Here is a 25,094-nt window from a genome sequence, read left to right on the forward strand (position 1 = left end):
ACAAAGAATTAAAAGTAGTGATGAAGATTCCACTACTGCATTGAAGGAATTTTCTGCTTGTTTATAAAGGCAAAATCAATTCCTTCCCAAGGCCAGCTGCATGGGTTAGACCTTGGTGCATGCAGGCATGCCATGATCAGAGCTGGGCATCTGGGTCATCCCCTTGTGCCCTTGCTCTGTGCCAGGATGGAGATTGCAGGGAAGGGAGGGAATGTGCTCCTGAGACCTGCTCTCTCCACTCCAGGGTTTACACTTTCAATTTACAATGGCTTTTCTCCCTGAAATATTACAATGCCAACACTGTGCCCCAGAGGAGGCTGTGCTGAAAGCATTAGCTCCACTGGAGCTGGGGTGAGTGCAGAGGATGTCATTTTTAACCAATCCAGAGCAATAGGATGGCTCTGGGGACTGTTCATGTGCTGATCCAGCTTCATTTGTCACAAGGGTGGGAGAGGTGCTGGCTGTACACAGTACAAGTACTTTTTCCTATTTGCAGAGTTGGAATTCACACCTTTGCAAATGGGAGAGTGGTAACATTACTGAGGTGCAGATTTATGGATCCCTTTAAATGTCTTCTCAGAAAAAAACTGAAATGATCAGTTACACCCCCAGATTCATACACATGTGCCTCAAGTTGGTTTTTTCCAGTAAGTAACCTTACCTATGGAGGATTAGTTCAGGGTCCTCTCAGTTCCTGTCACTTGTGTATGAGTGTTTATTCACAGTGTCTTCAAAGGTTAATAGACCTCTGGAGATGCCCCCAAAATAATGTGTGATCTTCCTCAGTGCCCAAGTTAAGCCTTTTAATTTGGATATTGGCTTTGTAAAGGCGCAGTGGTGTTGTGAGACCTCACAGATGTTACAATAATTTTCATACTGAGAGCTTTTTTCCTGAAGATTTATTCTTTTTGGATTTACTGAGCTGCAAATCAAAAGTGAGTATAATAGATGTCTGTGCTTATAACAGACAATTATTTAGCTAGCTACTTTTATTCTAATTTTTTTTTTCAAGTAACTGTAACTATTATGTTCCCTAAAAATGCAAGAAGCACTTTTGCTAATTATATTCTGTTGAAATAATAATGCCTGTAAATGAAGGGAGCTAAAAAGATGGATTTTTGGCACAAATTTCATATATTTCTGCAGGTGAGTTGATATCAAATTTAATATCAAGTGGGCACCAGAGAATCATGACTGGGTATTTGAACGAGTTGCATGACCTTGCTCTTGATTAACACTGCTGCCATGTTCAGCACTTCAACCACATCATGAGGAGCTTGATCTGCCTGTAAAATAGGAATTTCAAAACTGAAAAGAAGGACTTTGAGTAAGTTTTATTTTTAAAATAGCTGTTTGTTTCTCATTCTGTCTCTTTTAGTGGCAGTGTAATTTTTGTCCCAGCAGCCAGGGTTTTCCAGAAGTCATTCCCTGTACCCCTTTGGGAGGGAATTCTACCTGGGCTTGGCTGGCAGGCACTGACAATGGCACTTTTAGAGGTGCCTGCGTGATTTTGGGGGGTTTTTATTCAGAGAATAAAGTGCAGCAAAACCTGGGTGCAATTGCCCACTGCTAACCCAGGCCATCACTCCAGGCCAGTTCTCCCACCCCCATTTACAACTGATAGTAAATCCTCCCTCTCTCTCAGCCCTGTACTGCTCAGGGTTATGTCTCCATCCTTACAAGCAGCTTTTGCTGTGGAAATAAGTGTGAGGAGGAAGGATTGTTTGCCCTGCAGGAGCAGCGGGAGCTGCAGGCTGGGGGTTTGCAGGCACCCCATCCCACCCTCCTGCACAGTGTGGAGGAGCAGCTGCCAAATGCTCTGAGAGCTTCTCTCTGCTCTGTACACACTAGCAATTCTTTTTTGTTGAGTGGTGAATATTCAGCTGTTGTTTTAGCCTTTTGAATTCACACAGCCAAACACTGCCCTGGGTAGGTGTGGTATAAAACTGCCCTGCAATGATAGTGAGAGCAGAGCTGCAGGGAGGAGGGGAGGTGATGGATTCTATTTCCAGGCTTGCTGGTGGCTCTGTTATCCTGGGATGCCATCTCGCTCTCCATGGCTGTTTCCTCAGGTGTAAAATGGAGCCATTACCCACCTGCTCTCCTCATGCTGAGTTTTGCACCCTTGCAAGTTGAAGCAGGCTCTCGTTGCTGTGCTGGTTGTGTGCTCTGGCAGCCAGCACCAGAGCCTGCCTGTGGCAGCTGATGGGATCTGAGTGACCTGGATTCATTAGCATATGGCATTTGGGAAGGGAATGAACTGCCTGCCCTCCTGATGCCAGTTTGCTGCTACCACATCCAAAATGGGCACAGATTTAGTGTCTGCCTGTCCCCAGCTCTGTGTGCTGCCCAGGCCAGTGTGCTGGTCCTGGCCCCAGCCATGAGCTGGCACTGATGGGTGTTGAGGTGCCAGAATCTCAGGCTGGGCTGAGACAGATGAATTTGCTGGTTTTGTAGCACAGGGGGATGAACTTGTCTTGGCTGGAGTGTGTGCAGTGAGGTCAGAAGGGATCCTTTAACTTCATCCTTGGTCATCCTAAAGAAACTCATTTGTGTGGTTCTCTTTTTTTCTGAGAAGATTTGATCCAAGATGACACAAGTGTTGAATGCAGAGAGGTAGCAGGTTGGAGGATAATGAACTCTAATTTTTGCTTGGAGCAAAGTTTAATATTGTGTATAAACTGCAGCCACTGTGCTAATTACTGTGTGTGACACCATGAACTGCAGCTTCTCCCCACAGCAGTTCTGTCTTCAGCACAGGTCTGCTTTTTTTTTGATTTTGGTGTTTTGGGGAGAGAGGTTGGTTGTTTTTCAAAGTTTCAGACATGCATGTATGCACACAAGTGAGTAGAGTTAATAGCTAAACCATTTTCACAGGTAACTTTTAGGTATCATAACTTGCCTGGACTTTCATCAAGATGAGTATTTCAAATAGGAGAAAAATTTCCACCCATGATCTGAATAAATACAAAAGGCACTCCAAACTACAATATATGTACATAGAGGATTAATTCTTTTCAGTACACTGGGAGGCAGTAGTAGCAATGTTCAATCCAAATAACTATTGGCACCAATTTTATCATGCTGTGTTTAGCAAATACAGATTCTTGTATTGTGACCAGTGATGGGGGATATGTCACAAAGTAGGATTTTTGCATGTGCATCTACTCTTTTTTTCTTGAGAGATCCTCATTATCTAATACTTGTTACAGCAAATCACTGCAGATCTGCTGGCACTGTCAGGTGTGATAAACTCAGTGTGTGCATGATGCTGGGCTCTAGCAGGAAGCACCATGTTCCAAAATCTCTGCAGGCATGTGCATCCTCCACCAAATGGCAGATACATGAAGACATGTGCTTTTAAAAAATATTTTTATTGCAATTAGACAGTTAATGCAAAGTTGTCTACAGTTAGTGTGGAGAGAGCACAGATAATCCTGTGCTGTAACTAGGAATCCTTATCCCAGAAATGTTGAGTGAACTGCTAGTGAAAGTTTTAAAAAATGTGTAATTAGTGGTTTGCCTCCAGTGGAGTACCAGAGGTCCTGTCACAAATACACTTGATGTTCCAGATCCTACAAAAATTATTTTGTCCCAGTTACTTCATGGCCAGTGCATCTTCCTGATGTGCACTGGGCACTTGGTGCATTTAAAGGTGTCTGGGTGCTGATCCCACAGGCTCCCACGTGAGTTTTATTTGTTTTATTTGCTAGCAAAAAGGATTGCTGGAGTACAGAAGTGTTCACTGAGCAGTGCCTGATCTGGAGCTGGCTCCTCATGGCCCCACACACAGGGATCCAAGATCCCTGGCTCTCCCAGGTGCCACCCAGCTGGAGCTGGCTGTGTCACAGCTCCCTTGGCCACCAGCATCCCACAGCCCAGAGGATGCTGGCTGCCAGTCAGCAAGGACTCTTTACAGCTGAAGTGATTTAAATCACTGGTTGTGCTCATGATTCAAGTGATAAACAAGGCAATTTGAATGAAATAATTTGAACTTTTCCTAAGTGAGAGCTCATTGCCATTGATTAGGAAGAGGAATACAAAACACATGGCTTGCAGCTAGTTCCACACTTGTAAAATTTGGCATGGTTGTAGATTAACCAGAAAGTGATACTGTGTCTAACACAGCTGTGAAGCACTTAGTTAGCTGGAGAATCTTTGGCTTGCTTTTTAAATTCTTTGGAAAAGGTTAATGACATTAGAGGAGAGTGGTTGTTTTTCACTTGAGATTTCGCTCTTATGAAGCAAGGACAGGAATTAAAGGTCGACTAAAATGTGTAAAACCATGACTTGAAAATTGCAATTATATTTATAAAACATGCTTGCCAGATTTAATAATGAAAAATAATTGTCTGTCCTAAATTACATTACCAGGTAAAGAATTATTAGGTGTGATTTTCTACTTTTCCTGTTCGGCTTTTCAAGCAGCTTTACTCTGAGCAGTGGATGTTAGTGTCAAATTGATTTTTAAACAGTTGGGGTTTTTTTTAAAGAGTATTTAATCAATCATTAACAACTTTGGTTAAAATTCATGAGATTTTAAATATTCATAAATTCTCTTTGCCTTCATGTGAGGGTCCAAGCCTGGCTGGCAGTGCTGCTGCTCCTGCCTCCCCAGGCAAGCTGGCAGCTCACAGAAGGACCAGCTCACAGGGCTCACACCATGCAGAATGTGCTCTGCAGCCTCCAGTTAGCATTGCTGTTGTTTTATCATAAAAGCTGATAAATCCCTGATAGAATGAAAAGGAAAGGAACCCTGGGAAATGAAATCATTCCTCTACCAGTAAAATGCTTTCTTGAACATAGAAAAGTTACAAGTGAGTAAGAATAATCGTTCTCAATTTGGAGCTCTGTGGGGCCATGGTGAAGGGTTTTAAAAGTATATAATTTTGCATTTCAGTTGAAAATTGAGTGCCACAGTTTCACAGTTGCCTGTGTGTGGTTCAGTGGTCAGAGGGGTTGGGATGCAGTGGGTGTTTCCCCCGTGCTGAAGCCGTGCCTGGAGCTGGTCAGTGCAGGTGGCTTTGCCATCCTGCTGTGGTGTGTGGGAACGTGGTGGCACCAGCTGAATGGTGGGCTCTTTGAGCTCCTTGGGGCAGCAGGGACACCCAGCCACAGAAATGCATCTTCTTTTTCAATTATGGTAAGGCAACAGCAGGAAATCCAGGAGGTTGTGTTCTGGGGGTGCCTCTTCTTTTTTAGGGCATCAGAAATCAGTCTGGGGGCTTTGCTGACCTGTAGAGGCACCTCTGGCAGGAAGACCAGAGGCATGTGGAGCCCTTCCCAATCTGAGTCCCAGCTAAAGTCAACAGATCAGCTGCCTCAAATGATTTAAAGTGTTTAGATTTGCACATTGCATTTTCTTATTTTTAATAATGTATCAACTAGCACGCTGTCACTGTGACACAGAAAGACAAAATGCAGGTGGGCTGTTTTGTTGTTGATACTCATAGGATTAGAGACAGAGGTTTTGCCTTTACTTCTTAATGGATGAATGGAAAGATGGATATTTACAGCCCTGGGCTTCACTATCCATTGATTTATCCCCTTGGATGGATGTATACAGCTCCTGTCTCAACAGTAGCAGCTTCAGTCAAGATTCCTGAACAAATAGATAGATACTTGTGGGGCCTTTGCCTTCATTCTACTTTTATTGTCTCCAGATTTACTTTATATGCTTACTGCCCCTGCTGCAGAGCAGCCAGGCATAGTTTTAACAGTGTTTTCTGGTGTAGTTAAGATAATGTAACAGAATTAAAGTTGTTTGTGAAATAGGTTTTTATGGAGGATAATTCCTAACATTTAGACTACAATATTGGGTTGTACTATCTTGGTTTTAGTAGAGTCAACTGAAAATATAAAACTTTTTAAAGGCAAAAAAATTTCAAATTTATTTTTTCAAGGAATGTACAATTTTTAAAGAGAGTAAACAGCTTGGGGGAAACTTCCCCTCCTTGAGTTTGTTATTACAGTCAAACTCCATGGCTTCTGTTACAATGCTAATCCTGTGTAATGGATAAGGAAAGTACTTAAAATGTTAAGGAAACCTGCCCCTTCTTTCCAGCCAGCTGAGGATGGCATCGATACTGGCCTGTGAAATGAGAGCTGGCTTCAGCAAGTTACTGATAAGGGAGAACTGAAGCAAATGCTACTCTTTGACAGCTGTAATATGACAGTCCCATTGTAATTTCAATTTATTTTGAGTAAGTATTTTACATGGTTCAGCACAGCTGTCTGTCCAGAAACCTGCAAGCCCTTGGAAAAATGTAGAATGTTGTGTAACTCTTGCAAGGAGAAAATCACTCTTTCATTTTCTCCCTCCTGAGGCCTTGTGGGGCTTTGCAAGTTCACTCCGTCTTTCCTGAGCTAATTGTACTCTTAAATCACTTCGTCTGTTTGATATTTGCAAATTTACAAAAACCTTGAATTTAATTTAAATTTCTGGGTGGTAGCTCCATTGGTTTTGGATCCTGTCGTAAATCTGTCAATTACCTATTCCTAGGTAATTCATCATTATTGATGTCATATTTTGTATGGGACAAGAATGTATTGAGTGGTACACTTAATATAAAACATTATATGGTGTAGCTTTTAAAAACCAAAAGCATGAAAATGCATTTAACAACTCAGTAGAGCTTGCTTTGCAGTTCACTTGATTAAAAGTATGGTTGGTGGTGAATTTAGTTTTATGGCATTTAAGAAAGGATTAATTCTGATCTTTAACCTAGATGACTTTGAATGTATCACATTTGGTTCTTTTGGTCCTGAGTCTTCTCTCCTTTTCTGTGTGATTTGCTTGGTCACACCTTGAAGGTAAAACAAAACCCCTCCATTGGGTGCACAAGTCTTCTTGAGGAGAAGAAGAAGCCTCTGAGGAAGGCTGGTGTTTGGGAATGGGATGTTGGGGTGCTACATCACCCACGGAGAGCTGGAAGGCAATGTCTGTATCAACACTGGAGTTTGGTTCTGTTTCTTTTCCCCCCTCACTTCCCAGGTTGATTGACTTGTTTGCATCTAATGAAATTTTCATGCCCATCCACAGAACAGTGGGATTCTGAGGAGAGAGATGAATATTTCAGTAGTTATGCCATGCCTGTATGTCACTGGGGTCCTTGGTGCCCCCACAGAGGAGCCCTGGCTGTAGGTAGCAGTTCACAGGGGTGGCAGCAGGAGCTAACCCAGCTGGGGGGGTTTGCTGCTCTTGGCAAAATACCTGGATGGGAAAAGAAAGAAAGAAAGAATGCATGTGAGTGTCCTTTGCTGGAAATAAGGATTTGAGGAATAGATGGGTGCTGAGGTCGTTTATCATGGGGAGAAAAAAGCCAGTTGTTTCTTGGGCTATGGCAGTAACTTTGGGTGCTGAGTGTCCCTTAGTGATGCCAAGGAAAGGTACTCAAGGCTGGAGTGTGGCTGGGCAGTGTCAGTGCTCTCTCTTTCCTTTTGTGGGATTGCCAGGTGCTCTCTGCCTTGTGCTTTCAGAGTGCCTGCCCAGGGCTGGGCTGCTGGGCCGTTTCACCTGCCGCAGACTCATGCCTCCGTTTCTCCTGTCCCTTCCTATTCCAGAGAACAGCCCATCTTCACCACCAGAGCCCATGTCTTCCAAATTGACCCCAGCACGAAGAAGAACTGGGTTCCTGCAAGCAAGCAGGCTGTCACTGTCTCCTACTTCTATGACAGCACGAGGAACAGCTATCGGATTATCAGCGTGGATGGAGCCAAGGTAGGAGCGGGGTACCTCTGTGTGTCTGTGCAGAGTGTGGGACTGTCAGCCCTGCCTGAGCACACACTGGGGCTCAGTAAATAGTATAAACACTCCTCTTCTTATAGAAGCCATTGAGGAGACTTGTAGTGATAGCTGGAAAAACACAGGGCACCCTAAAAGTGATTTTGCCCAGCTTAGTTGATTTTATTTCTGATGAGTTTGGCTTCATGGTAAGTGAGCTGAGAACTTTAAGTGTCCAAATTGAGTCAGTAGCATGATATCTGAAACTGCCACCTATATCAGGCTGAGGCCTTTTTGGTGATAAAAATGTTCTTTTTTAAAAAAACAAGGAGACAGATACATGCAGACTATAGGTTTTAATGTAAATGTTATCTTCATTTTTGCTTTTGCCTGGCTGAATTATTTACAGTTTAGTACTTAATTTTCTTAAGCTTTCACACTGGAGTTCATCAGCCTTAGGTGACAAGTTAGGCATGAAGGCTCTTTCTCCAACCCATTTTGTTAATTTGTTTTGCATTACCAGAGAGTGTGCTCAAGTATTTGCTCTAAGAATCCAAACCAGTTGGTCTGAATAGGTTGCTCAGACAACTATTTTTATTACAAACCACATTTATGCCTCTGATTAGTCCCTCCAAAGTCACTTGATGGGTGACAACTTTCCCCTAGCAGACCCTATTCAGAGGTATAAATGAAAACATTTTGCTCATGTACAAAAATCTCTGTCAGAGCACAAACCACAGGGTAACAAGATGAGTTTACAGCCTTTTTATCTGTGTTCCTGTTTGGATAAGGATGTTAAAATATCACTGTTCTGGGAGATAGAGATCACAGAAATCATCCCTTAATAAAGCTTTTCTATTTGTCATGCCTATTTCACATACTTGTTTTTCCAAACATCTCCTGTGCTATGTTTGGTTACATATTGGCTTATAAATCTGCCCTACTGCCTGCTCTAATTGATGGTAATGTTTCATTGACACCAGTACAGCATTAATATCTCCCCAGTGAGCCCATTCCCAGGAATGCTGCAGTTTGCAGTTGGCACACACAGCCCCTGGGACCTGCTGGGGGAAGCTGAGCCCCCCAGATTTGCTTGTCCTGGGGCTGCTGCTGGTGGGCTGGTGCTTTACAAGCCCAGGCAAGTGTAATTTCCAAGCCAAAGCTGCTGCACTCACAGCAGTGGCTGGCTTGATTTGTGGCTGTGCATGCATGCATTAAGACCAATTAATGAAAACAAAGTAATTACTGTATGTGGGGGGGAGCTGCAGGGGCAGCGTATGGCCACAGCCAGAGGTCCTGCCCAGAGCTGCAGAGGGTGAGCAGAGAACAAGCTGGTCAACCAAGCTTTGCTTTGCCAGCTGCTCAGAAGACACTCAGAAGGAACATTCCCCCCCCTGCCCCCTGTTCTAATGTGTCCCAGAAGAAGGTGAGCTTGCCATGATTAGAATTCTCCCCTGAGGCTTCCCAAGCAAGAATCAATTGCTGGCCACTTAAATTATTCCTCGTCTATTGAATCTTTGCTGATTAAAGAACAGGTCAGGAATAGGTGTTACCTTCATGCTCACCTCTGGAGAGTCCTGTGACCCTGCCTGTCCATTTTAAGAGGGCTAATTGGGGAAAAAACCCCGGTGTTTATGCCAAAAGAAGTTAAAAGTTGCATTTTTCCCTTCAAACAAACTATTGTTTAGTGTTTTGACCTACTTTTCCAGGCAGAAATGGAACTGGGTAGAACTGTAAGGAAGAATATAGATGCTTCAGATGATGGTGTCCTGCTTTCTGTACATCTCATTAGAATAGTCTTCCATGTATTGGCAATTCCAGATGGATTAATGTGGGAGCATCACTGTGGGCATAAGTTATATCTGCTTTAAGGACAAAAAAGCTGAAGCTCAAGTAAATGAAGGGACTTGGCCTTAGAAGAAAGGCAATGATGAAGGATGTGTATCTCTTACCACTCTCCATCCTTGTCTGCTCTGCAAAGGGGCTGTTCTAAGTTTATTTTAGACAAACATACATGATCCACATTGGCTTGCAGAGGAATTTCAGGTAAATACAACTTGTATGAAGATTATGTTGGATTAATTTGGGGTTCTTTTTTTTTACCTTATTGTTGACATTACATACTACTAATAAAAATATTTTGAAGTGATCAAGAATAGAGGGTACTTCACTTATATATTGGTCATCACCTGGTTGCATAAGCTTGGTTATAGTTGCAGCACTCAGCATGTCACCCTGGGCAGTGTTGAGTTGCCATGTGTGGAGGAGCTTGGAGCTGCTGTGAGCTCTGCAGTGGCAGGGCAGGGCCAGGCTGGGCAGTGTCACCCCGATGACTCTTCCTTCCTGATGCAGCACTGCACTGATGGGCTGTGATCCTGCAGGAGTGGCTTCCTCAGGCAGCTGCTGCTGTCCTCAAAGGTCCAGACCCTGTGCAGTGCCCTGTCCTTCAGTCCCATCCTCTCTTCTCCCAGCAGGCACAGCCTGTCTCCACCTCTACCTTGTCCCTTGTCCGCACACCCCCGGGGTGCAGGGCAGAGGGGACCAGAAGGATTTAGCAGGGGATTAAGGGAACTGCTGAGCCCAGGTGTCTTAAGGTGTTTGAGGTACCAATATTTGTTGGTAACTCAGTTTGTGAGCCTGGCTGGCAGAGGAGCTGCCTGGCTCTGCTGCCCAGCTCAGTGCAGCCCTGCCTTTGCCTTACCCCTTGGGGAGGGAGAGGAGAGTCTGGGTGCTGCACATGGGAGTGGTGAGAAAATGGAATAGAGACCCGGGTAAAGACAGGAAGCAGGGTGAAGTCTGGGGAGTTTAACTCTTCCCTTGCAGAGGAGTATCCAGGAGTCCAATATGCAGGCCAGCCAGGAGAGAGCATACACCTGCAGGTGCCAGGTTTCTTTCAAATTCTCCCAGCCCAATAACAAACCCATTAAAACACCTAGGGAATGAAGCACTGCAAGAGCAAACCCTAGATTCACACAGCTTGTGCCACTTAAATTTCTTGTGTTTGCAAAGCTAAAGACAGCAGCTCTTTTAATTCCTGTGTCTTTCACAGAAAAACAGGTGCTGTGGACAGGAGCTTACAATTTATAGCAGAAGATTTCACAGATGCCATATGAGAATGTGCTGCATGATCTTAACCAAGATGCCATACCAAACAAGGGAATAGATTAGTATATCTTTTAATTGCCTTATAATTGACTTGTATGTTGTGAAGCAAGTCATTTCATCATGTTTTAAGAAGTTTCTAGCTAGAGGCTAACTGCAGCAAAATGAATGCTGGAGGAAATGATACAGTAAAATGCAAGGGCACACACTGATTGAGAGTTAATGAGGCAGCCAAGAGACTTCACCATATGAAAGTGCCCAGTGTTGTGGACAAAAGTCAGCCCTGTTGAAAGAAGACAAAATATGGTGATGGTGCAGGGAGAACGTGAACTTGTAAGTGCCCAATTGCTGTGCAGTGTGTGGGGAAAGCCACACACAGGGCTCCTCATTAAAAGTGGCCTACATTGGCTTGCCTTTTGGAGGCAAAAAGGAAGTGTGACAGTATGAAAATTATGCAGACCAATAACCTCTGTTATCCTCAGGAATAATGCATGATAGTGCCCTGGTTGGTGGGTTTATTTATTTTTTATAAACTGAAATTACATGTTATACAAACAGCAAGGAGAAGAGGGAAAGAAATTTGAGATGGAAATATAATCCCTCAGAAACCAGCCTCTGCCCTCTTCTCAGATGTTCATGTTGTATTTCTATAAAACTTGGGATTGTAACAACATCATTTTTCTCTTTTGAGAAATGAGCTGTTAATAAGGAGCATAAAGCTAGCTTAAAAATTAATAGCCAGCAATAAAGTGCATAGTGAGACATACTGAGCTGGCAGCAGCAAAGTGATGCAGCAAGAGTCATCACAGATGCCAGTCCCCAGTTGTCTCTGAGAGATGATTAAACAGATGACTAGAAAAAAATTAAAATCAGGCTTAAAAAAATTACTACATTGCAAGAGTGGTTGTGGAAAATACATGATAAAGAAGTAAAGACTGTGTTTCAGAGGAAAAAACCAGTCAGCTGACACTCATTCCCAGTTTCTAGTTCATTTAAGAGTTTGTTACCTGATAATTACCTTGAATATTGGAGATCAGCAGCTAAGTTGGACATAAGTGTGTGAAAGTATTGAAAGGAGAACCAAAAAAATTGCTGTGCTGGGAAAGCAAAATCAGTGGGTCTGCTTCTGAAGTAAATTGCAATTAGTAAGAATAAGAATGTGGGCCAAATGTTGCCAATCAGTATTCACAGAGTGTCCCCAAAGTGAATACAGTACATTATGTGGTGTGATGAAGCTGTTGGATCAAGTGGCATCTATGCAGGGGACAGTGTGATTTACAGAGGACAATGCAGCTGGCAGGGACACAGCCCCAGCAGCCTGTGGCAGCAGATATTTAGGGAGGTAAGAAGGGCTGCCATGTAAATCTGCTCATATTTGATGTATTCCTGGCTTTCTCAGTTCCTGTCCCAGGGAACTAATTGCTGCCTAATGTAAGAGCTGCCCACCTCTTTCTAACCACACTTTTCTTGTCACGACTGGAGGCAGGTGTCCTCAGCACACAAAGAGGAAATTGAGTTCTTCCAGTGATGTGTTCAGAGGCTCAAAACACATCTTTTTCTTTGCCCATGGAAAAGGAATTATTTTAAGGCATAGTTGTTAAAAATATCCTAGAGTATTTTGCCAAAAGGTGACTCTTAGATTTCAGAATCTTTTCTTTCAGAGGAAAACAATTACAGGGTATGGTACCACAGATGAAATTCCTTTATCTGGCTAGATAGTTTCATTCTTTTTTTTCTTCCATTGACGTAAATTCAGCCATTAAACCAATAGCAACTCTTTTGCAGGAAAAAAACCTACCAAGTAATTTATATATCACAAAATTTTTGGCACTGAGTTATAAATGGCTCCTGGCAGTGTGTACCTCACCAGGGGTCTGCGTTGGTGTGGCAGCGTTTAACTCTGCCTCTGGGACCTCATGGGTATGATTTGTGAGAATGTGTGGCAGCAACAATCAAAATATTGCCTTCTCACTTGGCATTCAGAGTGTCAGTGTGTGTTCACCAGACCCTGCCCCCAAGGAATTAAGTGCACTGCTATAGGGTGCTTTGGTTTCTTTAATGCCTGCCTTTTCTTAGATACCTAAGTTTTTCAGCTACCTAATTTTTCAGGTGTAATAGGTTTGTAGTGGAGCTACAGAGGATGATGTTTTACAGCCTTGGGTAGCCAAAGATAAAGGGATGTAAAAGTAAATTAAAAGTGACCTTACAAAGTGATGTGTTGGCTTTTCTTTTAATGTCTGTAGATAAATCCTGAAATGCTATGAAAGGTGTGGGTGAGGGTATTTGTGTGTGTTTTGTCAAAGGGAGGGAGATTCTTTGATTTCTAGTTTCGCCTGCCCTAGTTTTATTTCTGGCCCTTGCTTGTCAGGAGTGCTGTGTGCTGTAGCCCAGAGGAGTGTGGTGCTGCTGGAGTCCCAGCCAGCTGCCCTTTGCCTGCTCAAATGCCAAGAGGTCCCACTACTCACCCTGAAAATTATTTTGCTGACTGCAGCACTGGCAGGACTCTGATTTCCAGAGAGTCCCTACTAGTAAAATCTGATTAAAATAAAATATTTTTTATTCCATCTTCTCAAAGCTTTTTTTTCCACCAAGAGATTAAAACTTCTTCTGCCATGCTGTTTTTGCCCTTCAGTGGGAAATCCTTTCTGGTGGGAAATCTTTTCTGGTGTCCCAGAAAGTGTGCCAGCCATAAAACATGGATTGGGTGGGGGGAGGAGTATGAGCTCAGTATTACTCTAATGTCTGACACTGAGAGCCAACATGGAAAGCACCTTTCATCCAAAGGCAGCATGTGACACTCTGATGACCTTTCCTCAAAAGGCAGCATGTGACACTGCATCAGGGCAAACCAGTGCAAAGGAGTCCAGGTTTTCACCTCTGAAGGTCTGCTTTCACTGATCCAGTACTTGTGCCTTCTTGTCCATATGTTGTAAAAGAAGATTTCCAGTACTGGTCTGGCTGGTTACTGTAATGCAGAAATTTAGGCATATTTGGTGGCCTTCATCCCCTCTTTATCATTGTGTGTTATTTCATGAACTGCTGGGGCTGATTTCAATGTGAATTGAAGCACTGTAGATGATACCAGAGTCAGCAGATGGAACTAATTAATGCCCTATATAAAAATTATACCCAAAATATGGTGTAAAATACAATTTTAGTGCATAGTCGTGTCTTCCAGTGCACAGTTTGTGTGTATGTTACAATAAACATCTCATTGCTTTTATGCTTTTATTGCTTTTTACTTTTATTAAGTAAAAAACATGAGTTGTGGGTTTGTGATTTCCTCTATACATTATGTAATCACAGGATCATAGGTTATCCTGTGTTAGCAAGGACCCACAAGGCTCATCAATTTCAGCTCTTGGCTCTGCACAGGAACACTCCAAATGGGTAATAAAATATATAAAAATAGGATAGACAAATTGTATTGAGACAGGACTACAATAGTCTCAGTGTGTACATACTGTTAATCCAAACTAAAGCCTTTGCAATCATTTGGTGTCATTTCATCAGTCTCACCAGGTGTTTTGTGCTTTTCCTGGCTCAGATTTCCCAGGCCCTGCTGGAGAATGATGCTCATCTGCTGGAGACCTCTTCTGACACCAGTAGTGCTAAACAAAAGACTTTGTAAAAGATGCTTGAGGAATCTCAGGCTGCTTTTTGTGGTGCCTTTTTGGTCTTTTTGTGCTGTAACTAATGAAAGTGGATCAAACTGCTCTCTGAGCTGCAGCTGCTCCTTTTGTAGAGAGGTTCTCCTTCTTTTTGTAATGATCACACTGAGAGCAGAACATCTGTCCTGGCCTGAGGCAAAGCCCACCAGCTTAACCTACTCTGGAACTGTGCTTCAGTCAGACAGTGAAACAACTTGCAGTAAATAATTAATACTTTTAATAGATATTTTCTGATTTCCTTTAAATGTTTTAGAGCTGTGGTGATGCAACTTCCAGATTTTTTTTTTTTTTTAGCCTCAGTTGGGATGATACAGAGGGAACTCTCAGTTTAGGAGAAATTGCCATCAGTGGGTGATGCTGGTGCCTCCTGGGCAGGGATTGCTTCTCTGGGGCAGGCTGGGGCAGCAGCAGCCCTGCAGCCTGGGGACAGGGCAGGAGGGGCTGTGAGGGCTGTGAGCCCTGAGCCTCTGCTCCAAAGGGTCCTGTGGAGTAGCAAAGACAAATGGGAATGCTGGGGTTAGGGGGAGCTGGAGAAGGACAGACTCCAGAAGGAAAGAAAATGGACATTTTAGCAAGGATCAGCATCAGGGTGAGCACACTGAGGCCTGTGCTGGATCCTTCTGCTCCATAGACCACGACTTCATACTGCTCTCAAAGACTTTTTTGAAGTGAGAGTGAATGAAATTAAGGAAAACAACAGGCTCTGATGGTCTGAAAATATTTGTGCTGTCTGTGCTAGGGGTGTACTTTCCTTGATTAAAGCTGCTTGGGTTTTGGTTTCTCTCTGAACATTCAACATGGAGAACATTTTCTTTGGAATTTGGTGAGGGAGAAATAGAGCAGCAAGGAGAAGCAGAGCTGTCAGCCAAGGATGAGATTACTGACTTGCATCATCTTTTGTTTGCTTAAGGTGATATCAAGTATTCAGAAATCCAGGCTGAGGGGAGGTGCAGGTTTAATAACTGGGAGGAAAGGACATTGCCTGGAGTTGTGTCTGCAGGAGAATTGTCCCACGGTTGCTAAGACAGGTTTAGATAGATAGAACTGGTTTTATTGGGTGCACTTGTGTGAACAGGTCTTTGAGTATTCAGAGGATGAGAAAAAATGGTGAGGGCTTAGCTGCAAAAGGAATTTCAGAACTAGTAATACTGGGGGAGGTGAGCCAAGAATAGAAGGAAAAGTTAAAGATGTTTGCACAAAACAAGGCCAAGAACTCCAGATGAAAAAGTGAGCTTGTCAAAAGCTGACAAAGGGAGCAAAGCAAATGCCAGGAAGTTTGGTGGGTCACTTGAGATTGAATCAACCAGAAATCATGTCCATCTCCTGAGGTTGTGTTCTGGTTTAGAAAAAAATTCAAGTCTAGAGCTGTAGATCTCATACCACTTAAATGTTTCTATATTAATCTCTTTCCAAGTTATTAACTTTGAAATGTGAAAAATTCTCAGTTAATTTCCTGGATTATTTCTGGAAGTAAATCCTTCAGAAGCTGGTTAGTAAGCTTAGGAGAAAACATACCAGAGTGCTGTCAACAGCTGTATCCTTGACAGAAGAGCAGAAGCACATCTGCCACTGTTTGTTCCTGTCTGGCTCATTTTTCTGCTTGTTATGTGTGTTGTGTGTGTGTGTCACTGGCTCTGGAAAGACCACACACAGCTGAGTCCACAAGATTGCAAAGACCTTTGCAGAAATGAAAAAGAAAAGATACAAATCCGTGCTAGAGATCTCTTGCTGCACCACTTACCAGCAAGTAGGGGAACTTTGGTCTGGTAGATCTTTCCTTTTTTAAACCCCTCTGTAAAATTGCTCAGAAAAGCTGAGCCAAAACCAGAGTTTCAGTAACTGGCCCAGCCAGAGTGGTTTGTGATCACCAGTGTGATGTGGAGGACCTGAAGGTGCCAGACATCTTTGAAACCATGTAAAGGAACCTGGATATCCTGTTACCTCCTAAAAACAGTGTACCTGTCCATCATGGCCATTGCTCATGCCAAGGGACACTTCTTACAGATTTTGGAGAGGAGCTAAGCTCTCCTATTACTGACCCAGCCCAGGGTGTGTAGGTTGTTAAAGAGCAGAGGAGTCTTTAATGATGCTGTGTGGTTGTGCCCTTTCTGCCTTTCAGGAGGGACCTTCAGGCTTCAGTGAGGCTGTTGTCATCAACTTCAAGAAAGCAGAAAATGATCAGTGCTTAAATAATTAACTTAGGGATGTGCTTATACTGCACACAAAGATGATCTGCTTTTATTAAATCTTCCAAAATATGACATGTCTATGGGAAGTTTTAGAATTTTTTTAAATTGTAGTCAAAGCAGCCTTCTCCCTCACCCCAATATTAGTCACTGGAAAAAAAATCAGAATCTCCACTGTATCCTTCTCCCTTTTTGTGATAAGTTAGGAATCTTATTTCTCATATGAAAATAATACACCAGCATCTTGCTTTATATATTTTGTAAATTGTTGCATGAAATTCCTGGGTAACAGTTTGTTCCAGAGGGTTTAAAAACCCTTGCTGTAGATTTTCTTCATGAAACAGCTGCTGGTGCTTTGAATCGTGTGGTGGGTGGATGTGTGTGCTGTGCCTAAAAGGAAAAAAAATTCTAGTCAGATGTCAAAGCAAAAATAGGAGATTTTAGAGATTTAGGCTGGATGGAGGAGGTGGGAAGCCAACTCTGCAGAGATGTTAATTACCTTGGGAAGAAAAAGAGAGCAGTGGAGTAGGTGTAGCAGGAGATTTACTTAATAGAATTCACACAATCATGAACCCACTTTTGTTGCATTTCGACAGGTTCTTGGTGAGGGCTTTGCAACAGAGGTATTTTATCAGAGGAAAAACAGTTATTAGTCTTTTTATTGGGGGGGGCTATTTTTACATCTCTATTTATGAAGAAGGGCAAAAATTGTATGGGAATTTTTTGATTTGTTGGGTTTTAGAGTTAAAAATGAACCTCATAATTAATGGAATTCTCCTGGGGATGCAAGGCAGTTTAAGAGAAAGAAAGCACTGTGCAACTGTGGAAATGGCCCTTTTCCCCATAAAACAAGCAGCAGCAGCACATGAGGGGCTTTACCCATACCAGGAGTCTCTTTTCTGCAGAGGGAGCTCAGGATGGGAGGGAAATGCCAAGTCCTGTGTGTCTTGCAGGATGTCCTGGTGTCTGTGTGTCTGTCTCCCTCTTGGCAGGAACCTCTGCAGTTCCTCTCCACTCCCACCTCCAGCAGGAGCACCTGGTGTGGCAGTGGAAGGTTTAGGAGCCCGTGATGGATGAAATAGCTGCTGTCCTGGTTAACTGTGCAGAACAGAAATTCCTGAAAAGCAGCAGCAGTGCTCACTGCACTGTAGGGGTGAATGGAGGGTGCCCAGAGCAGGAGCCTGGCAGGGGCTCTGCCAGCTGTGCCAGGGGCTCTGCCAGCTGTGCCTGTGCTTGGCAGGAGGAGGAGCCAAGTGGAGTAACTCAGTGCTCTTCTAAATGTGCACTTACAGGGCTCCCAGGCTGGCTGTTCCATACCCTCAGCCTGTCCCAGGAAAAGGCCATGTAGGTGTCAGCTGCAGCAGATACACAAAGCTAGAACAAGTGCCATTGCTGTTCTTGGTTTTGTGTGTCTTTGTGCTTCCCTGGCTTTACTCAGCTTGGTGGTCTCAGCAAGGAAATCTCCTTTTCCCTTTATTACCACTGTCCTGATTAACAGTGTGAGTGTGTGTATACCCAGGCTTTCTAGGACTGGAAATGAGATGAGTGGTTTATCAGCAGTGACATCCTGGTGAAAATATGTTACATTCTGTCTAGAGGCACAGGTAGGAAATATGGTAGATAGTGTAAAGGATAATACAGATCCTGGAAATGTGGATGGGCTAATTCCACAGAAATATTGCTGAATATTTGGGATGAAGGAAGAATTTGTCTGCAAATCCACCTCTGACTCCTCATCTTCACATCCTGTGTCACAAGCCCTTCTGATTCATGTCGACTTGATGAGCTGGAAGAACCTGCTGAGCCTGTGATAGCTATGGCCAGAGGATTAGCAGCTTCTCTCCTTCTGCAATTCTGTTTTTAGACTGGGATACATCTTTACTGAAGATTAGCAGCCTGGTGGGTTGAGGAAATTAAATTTCACAAGGGCTGCAAACTGGAAGCACATATTCAGAGGTGTGAAAATGAAATGGGAAGATTTTAGTATTGTCTTAAGGAGTAGATCTTATGGCTTGGAGCCTTGGGGCTTTTCTGGAGGTGTGGTTATGTCAGAGTAACAGGTGATGTGAATTTAAAGGGGAAATTCCAGAATTATTCCTAATCTGGCACTCTTGTCCCAGAATAAGGTGTCCTTTTCTGATTTAATTTCACACAGTTTGAAAATCCATTGGCCAATACATGTATTAGCTATTTCACAGCTGTTATTTCAGCCTTTTTCTGAGTAGATGAGCTGGTGGCAGGGCTGGCTGGCATGGCCATGGGTGCGTGTCCTGGCAGATTCCTGATGGTGTGTTCATCTCCTCCTCCTCCCCTTGGAGCTGTGCTCTCTCTGAGCTTTTCCCCCCTGTGACCCTGGCAGGGCTGATGGATCAGGGTGAGCTCTGGGGCTGGCAGAGCTCGTGTGTGCCCCCGCCGCGCTCACAGCGTTGCCTGCCCACCCTGTGTGAGCAGGGCAGCAGCCTGGGGACTGCATTTCCACAGCCACATGGGCTTTGCCCCTCACTGCACTGTCGTGGTGCAGGGTGTGCAGGAGTGGAGCTCTTCAGATACTGCAAGTGTTCCCCTAAAAGAAGCAGCAGCTGCATTTGTGGGCTCTGCTCGTACGTTATGAGCAGCAGGAGCTGCCAGCACGTTTTCCTCCTTCCACGCACTCAGGTCGTCTTGTGACCTCTTCCTTCTTGATTTATTTGGCAGTTTCTCTCCGTGGGAAGGCAGCAGGATGGGTGTGTTTCAGCCCATGAATGTTCTGCTCTACACCAGCCTATTTGCATTCACTTTTATCTGATGAATGCCCCCAGTGCGTTCCTAAATGTCTGGAGACATTTCTGGGTGAGGTAGCACTGCCTTGTGCTGTGAGCATGCTTCTGTGTCATCTTCAGATAAAAATTTACATCTCAGGTTTGATTTTCTCCCAAGGGAAGTGAAATTAGTACGAGATCTTGCTTGGCTCATGCAGGTGTATCAGGAATGTTTGCCATCTGATACATTTGCATGTAGGTGAGTGCAAAGGCAGATTTTATTTTAACCACATGTAGACAAGTGAGTATGATGAATGGGTTTATTATTCTGTAAGGTGCTTATTATATTATACTTCTCTTTGCCTTTGTCTTTAGGGAGAACTCTTTAACCACTTCAGGGATTGATTGCATTTGATTAGAGAGCAGTTTGTCTTCTGAATCCATTATCCTGGATGAAAGTCCACAAGTTTATTCCATTTTATGGTGCGGCTGGAATTTCATTGTGTGTGTATTATACAAATGAGGACCAAATGCAAAGTATTCCATAAGGGCTCATTTGAATTGATGAGTGGCCTTTTCTTATAGAATTATCATGCTGGGTTGCAGGTAGGGATGGAAAAGAGCCTGGTGGCTCATCCTGCCTGCAGCAAAATAGTGCCCTTTTACTTCTCTCCTTTTGAAATTTGAAAATTCTGGCTTATACTTTCACTAAAAAAAAAGAAAAGAAAAATTTCCCAGTTTAATTGACCTTTCCCATTGTGGTGATCACAAATGCTTCCCCCTGCCTCCTGCCCCAGCTGAGATCATGTGCCCAGAGGATGGAGGAGTGGTGGGGAGCACTCTCCTTCTGGTCCCACGGGAGTGGGGGCAGGCTGGGTTACCTGGCAGGAGCACCTGCAAGCCTCAGTGCTCATTGTTCTTTGGAAGCACAGCACCCTTTCTCTCTCCTAAACACAGCCAACATGATTGTTGCCTTTCCAGTGGAGTGTCCCTGCTCTGCAATGATGGCCAGATCTGGGAAGTGAATGTACAGGTGGGGTGGGGATGGGCAGGAGGAGCAGGTGAATAAGCTCGATGTACCCACAGCCTCCATCTCCTCTGAACTCACAGAAACATGAGCTCTGATTTAATCTCCTCAGCTTCTACTTCGGTTTCCACTTCTCTGTAGGAATGCAGCATTTCTGGAGTGCCTGATTGGCAGAGGAGGATTTAAGGGGAAAAGTAGAGACAGCTTCTAGGCAGTTTCACTAACAGCAGCTTATTATAAATTTACCAGATGAACTGTCAGCTTCTCGGGGGTGTGTGCTCACCACAGCCTTTCCTTGGATTCTCCACTGGCCACAGAAAAAAATCAAGGTGCTCATCTAATGTAGTGCATTTCATTGCTCAATAAGGTGTTCCTTGGTTTAAAGTTTGCAGCCTTCATTATTGCTTTTATCACGTCTCATAATATTGAACTGTGTTGGGAAAGATAACTTTAGTGTGGTTTTTTAATATGTTTGTATTTTCTCAATTATTATTGTGGGAGGCATGGAGGAATTTTATTCTACTCAGGGTCATCTGTCAGTGAGTAAAACTTTTGCCTTTCAGTCAAACTGGTCACTTTAATTTTTTTTTCCTCAGGTGTCTTAAGTTGATAGGCAGAGCAGGACTGAAATAATACTTTCTATGGCTTGAGATTTCTGGAAAGTTTTTAGTTTTTAAAATAAACTCTGTAACTTGAGAAGCTAGACATTTGCAAGTGGTTCATCTGTCTGATGTAAGATTTTTTTTTTAAAGCAGAAATCTAGCACTTTCTTTAAAGTTTCTGGAAAGCACCCTGAATTTTGGGGTTGGTGGTAGCTTTTCCTCCTGCTCTTTTGGCTCTCTGCACCATGCAATCCTTGTATTATCACAGTCCCTTTGCATTGTCAACCCCCTACATAAAATCTCTGATTTTCCTTTAATTTACATCACTGAAATGACATGTAGATTTTATATTGGCTGTTCCTGTGGCACACCTGAGCTGGAGGAGAACACACCTGGGCAGCTTTGCTCCTACCTCTGCCTGTGCACTGGCCACTCAAGGAGATGAAAACTGACTACAGCATGGTTTGGGTTGGAAGGGACCACCAAGATCACCCAGCTCCAGCCCCCTGCCATGGGCAGGGACACCTTCCCCAGACCAGTTTGCTCAGAGCCCCATCCAGCCTGGCCTGAACACTCCAGGGATGGAGCAGCCACAACTTCTGTGTTGTTGATGCTGACCTGTGCTGGTTGCAGGGTCACCTCTCCCCATTTCTGCTCTGTTTGTTCCCATGCAAAGGACATTTTCAGGGGTACCACTCACCTGGCTCTCCTCTGCCTTGATCCTTCTGGGGAAACTTCCAGTGGTGGGGAATGGCAGAAAATCGTAGGTTTGTTTGAAAATGATGATGCAAAAGGAGGAAAATAAGTTGAGTAATTTTTAAGAAAGCAAATGAAAGTGTCAGCACAGTGGTCTGAAGTCAGGGAGGGGATGGAAGCACGTAAGGATCTTCCTCTGGTAAATTTATTTTCAAAAAATTCACACTTTTTGCTAAATGTAAATGATAGCTTAGGAAAAAACTGCTTGGAATACACAGTAAATGATGTTGCCAGGATACTTCCTGATCATGTTAATTAAACTGTCCCACAGATTGGGCTTAATTACTGCATAATTTGCATTTTGGAAATGATGGTAGGCATTACTAAAGAAAGCTCTTGTTCTGCTAGCAGAAAGAACATTGTACATGAATTAATTTCCAGGGGAAGAAGTCGCCAGACTAATGTAATGATGTATCTTGAAAATAAAGTTAAGATTTTTGATAATGAACTGACAAATACCTCATTCCTCTTAGCAAGATTACATTTCATATTTGCTCCACTAAGTTCCTCAGAGACTTCATCCACCAGCCTTCCTCTTGTTGGCTATTTCTTTAATTGCAAGAACTACTGTTGCTCTCAGGGTTGCTAGTGATGAAGCAGATATTTACCATGTGTAAAAAGGCAAAACATTTGTTCCAAGGCCCAAATTTGATACTGCATGTGCATTGCTGGTGGTGTGCTTCACCAGCCTCCCAAGTTAAACTCCCTGTTAAGCTATCAGCTTCTCCATGTCTTGTGTTTTATTGTCTGGCTTTGTTTGAACTTCTTATATGTCTCTGGCATCCTGCTTGTGGAGGCCTGAGGACAGATGGAAAAATGCAGAAATATCTCTCTGCCCTTCAGGTCTGACTTCAGGTGTTTCTGGGGGTGCCCTGCTTGGAGGCCTCCAGCAGGTGCCTCTTGGGGCAGTGGCTGTATGGCTTCCTAATGCAAAAAAAAAGGATTTTGCATCTGCATTTCTGCCAGGGTGGTTCTGTGCCTCCTGACCCTGCTTTGAGTTCAGTGACGTTCCTGCAGCCACATTTAACTGCAGGGCTGTGATGGAACAACAAGACAAAGCATCGGAACTCCTGCACGAATTAAGACAAGAAAACAACTGTTTTATTTTGGAAAAAAAAAAAATCTTCTGAACACAGCAATTTCCCAATTTAGACTGCTAATTGCTTTGGATGATACCGTTGCTAGGATATGCATTTCCAATGTGATTTGCACGTTTTAATTCTATTTCTTTTTTTTTTTTGTTCTGTCTGTGACCAGGTGATCATAAACAGCACCATCACCCCCAACATGACCTTCACCAAGACATCACAGAAGTTTGGGCAGTGGGCAGACAGCAGAGCCAACACCGTGTTTGGGCTGGGCTTCCCCTCTGAGCAGCAGCTGACAAAGGTAACAGGGCTCACTGCAGGGCTGCAAGGGCTCTCCTGCTTCTTGGTAATGCAGCCTGGCACATCTCCAACCTGCCTGGTACTGCAGGTCCTCCCCAGCACTGCAGGTTGCTCATCTCTGGAATTACCAGCACTACCATCCCTGGAATTACCAGCATTACCATCCCTGGAATTACCTCTGCCTGTGGGTGGCAGAGTGCTGCTGCTGCAGGGGATGAGTAGCCAGGGAGAGCTGATGTCAGGCTTGCTGACAAAACTGCCTCTGCATTAACACCTCATCCTAAGTTTGGTGTTAATGAAACACTTCCCTGGACTAGGGACTGGGTACATTATCAGGCTGGGAAAGGCTAGAGCAGCCTCTTGTTCTGAATAAGCAGCACCTGAAAATACTCCTCTGTCATTGGAGTAGTGGTCTTGTCAAGTGCTTATCAAGCAGCTGAGGTGATTGTTTGTTCATGTGGTAAAAAGCCCTGCTTATCTCACACATACTTGACTCCTGAGGCATTGGCTGCTTGGCACTGGCCTTCCTAAGTGACCTCAGCAGGGTGTCCTTGGGCATGCCACAGCCTCTCAGGTTGCTGTCCTCTCCTGTGCTTTAATAAAAAAAGATCAGAAGAAGAATTTGTTTCTTGTGGTGTCTAAAGCAGGAAAGGCAGAGCACTGCACTAGAAGGACTTCCCTACCAAGGGTGTTGTTATAGGAATTTATTTTAGTAAGGCTGCCTTAATGATTTTTTTTTTGCATTTTCTAGAGAATTGCATTTTTGCAAGTGTTTCTTAAAGGTAAAAGTTACTTTACTTTTCATATGTTAAATGATTTTTGGACTTGGGATGCCCGTAAAAGTGCCATGGCATTAATCTGTTCTTCAGGGATGATAAAGGCATGATGTGCAGAGCTTGTTTAAAAATGAGTTGTTGGAGATGGATATGTTTTATGATGCTTACTCAAGTGTTGAGGACTGCTCATTTCACCTATGCATTTTCTTCACTCCTGGGGCAAAGAGGTGTTCATAGTAGCTAAAAAGATGTGTGGGAATAGAGGAGGACTAAAATGGACCTAGGGGAATAATTTTTTTTTTTGAATAACAGATAAACATGATATAATGCAACCTTTGGACACTGAGTGGGAGAATGAACACCTCTGGATAGCAGTTTTTAATCCTGGATTACTGAAGTTACACCTCTGTAACATGTCACGAGTGTCTCAGTGGCAGGCTGGGGCTAAACATCACCATGTGCCACATGGAGCAGGTGCTGCTGGGTCTGGCTCAGGAGAAGGGAGGTAAATAATGAAATAAGGCCCTGGGTTCACTGTAGTAAGGCAGGAGGTACATTTGGAGGACTTTGCACCCTAACCAGAGAAATGTTACCATGTTCTGCAGACCTTATCAAACACACTCAGAAGAAATGCTTTGCTGTATCAGCTCATCAGTGTTCACGTGGCCAGTGGAGAGCCAGTGTGAATAACCTGGGTTATTCATGTGGGCACAGGGGCACCAGCCCAGCTGTGCTTCTTCCCAGGTCACTTTGTGCATTTGTTTGCACTGCATGATCTGCTGAAGAGCCCACTGCCCAAAATGCAACCTTCTACCTGCAGGAATGGCTTTCCAAATCAGCAAAAAGACTTATTCTGGTCAGAATATTGAGAGGGAGCTTAAGGGGGGCACTTCTAAAAATACCTTGACATGATTTTTTAAAAAAGAAACATCCCCAAAACTCTGACAGTTATCTAGCTGAAAAATATAAGAAAACCTGTTTTATTACCACCATGCAAAGCAATGGGACAAAGATACTTCTTTATTGTCTGTGCTTCTCAGTTTAATTATTGAGCCATTAGTAAGAAAGATCAGAGTTGAGAGTGAGATTACAGCTGTATAAGTGTACTGGGAATAGTAAAATCAA

At 43.6% G+C, this 25,094-nt stretch overlaps 1 protein-coding gene across 4 annotated transcripts in view; it reads left to right on the plus strand.

The window, feature by feature from the left end:
• The window catches only part of HOMER2 (homer scaffold protein 2), a 53,687-nt gene that overhangs the window by 14,989 nt on the left and 13,604 nt on the right, over nt 1-25,094 (plus strand). For all 4 annotated transcript variants that reach the window (XM_030228386.2, XM_030228387.2, XM_050978712.1 and 1 more), the window contains exons 2-3: nt 7,564-7,720; nt 23,063-23,194. In XM_030228386.2, coding sequence (XP_030084246.2) covers nt 7,564-7,720; nt 23,063-23,194 — 289 coding nt within the window. The remainder of the gene's footprint in view (nt 1-7,563; nt 7,721-23,062; nt 23,195-25,094) is intronic.

Source organism: Serinus canaria, chromosome 10 (genome assembly GCF_022539315.1).
Source record: "Serinus canaria isolate serCan28SL12 chromosome 10, serCan2020, whole genome shotgun sequence".
In the NCBI taxonomy this organism is placed as follows: domain Eukaryota; kingdom Metazoa; phylum Chordata; class Aves; order Passeriformes; family Fringillidae; genus Serinus; species Serinus canaria.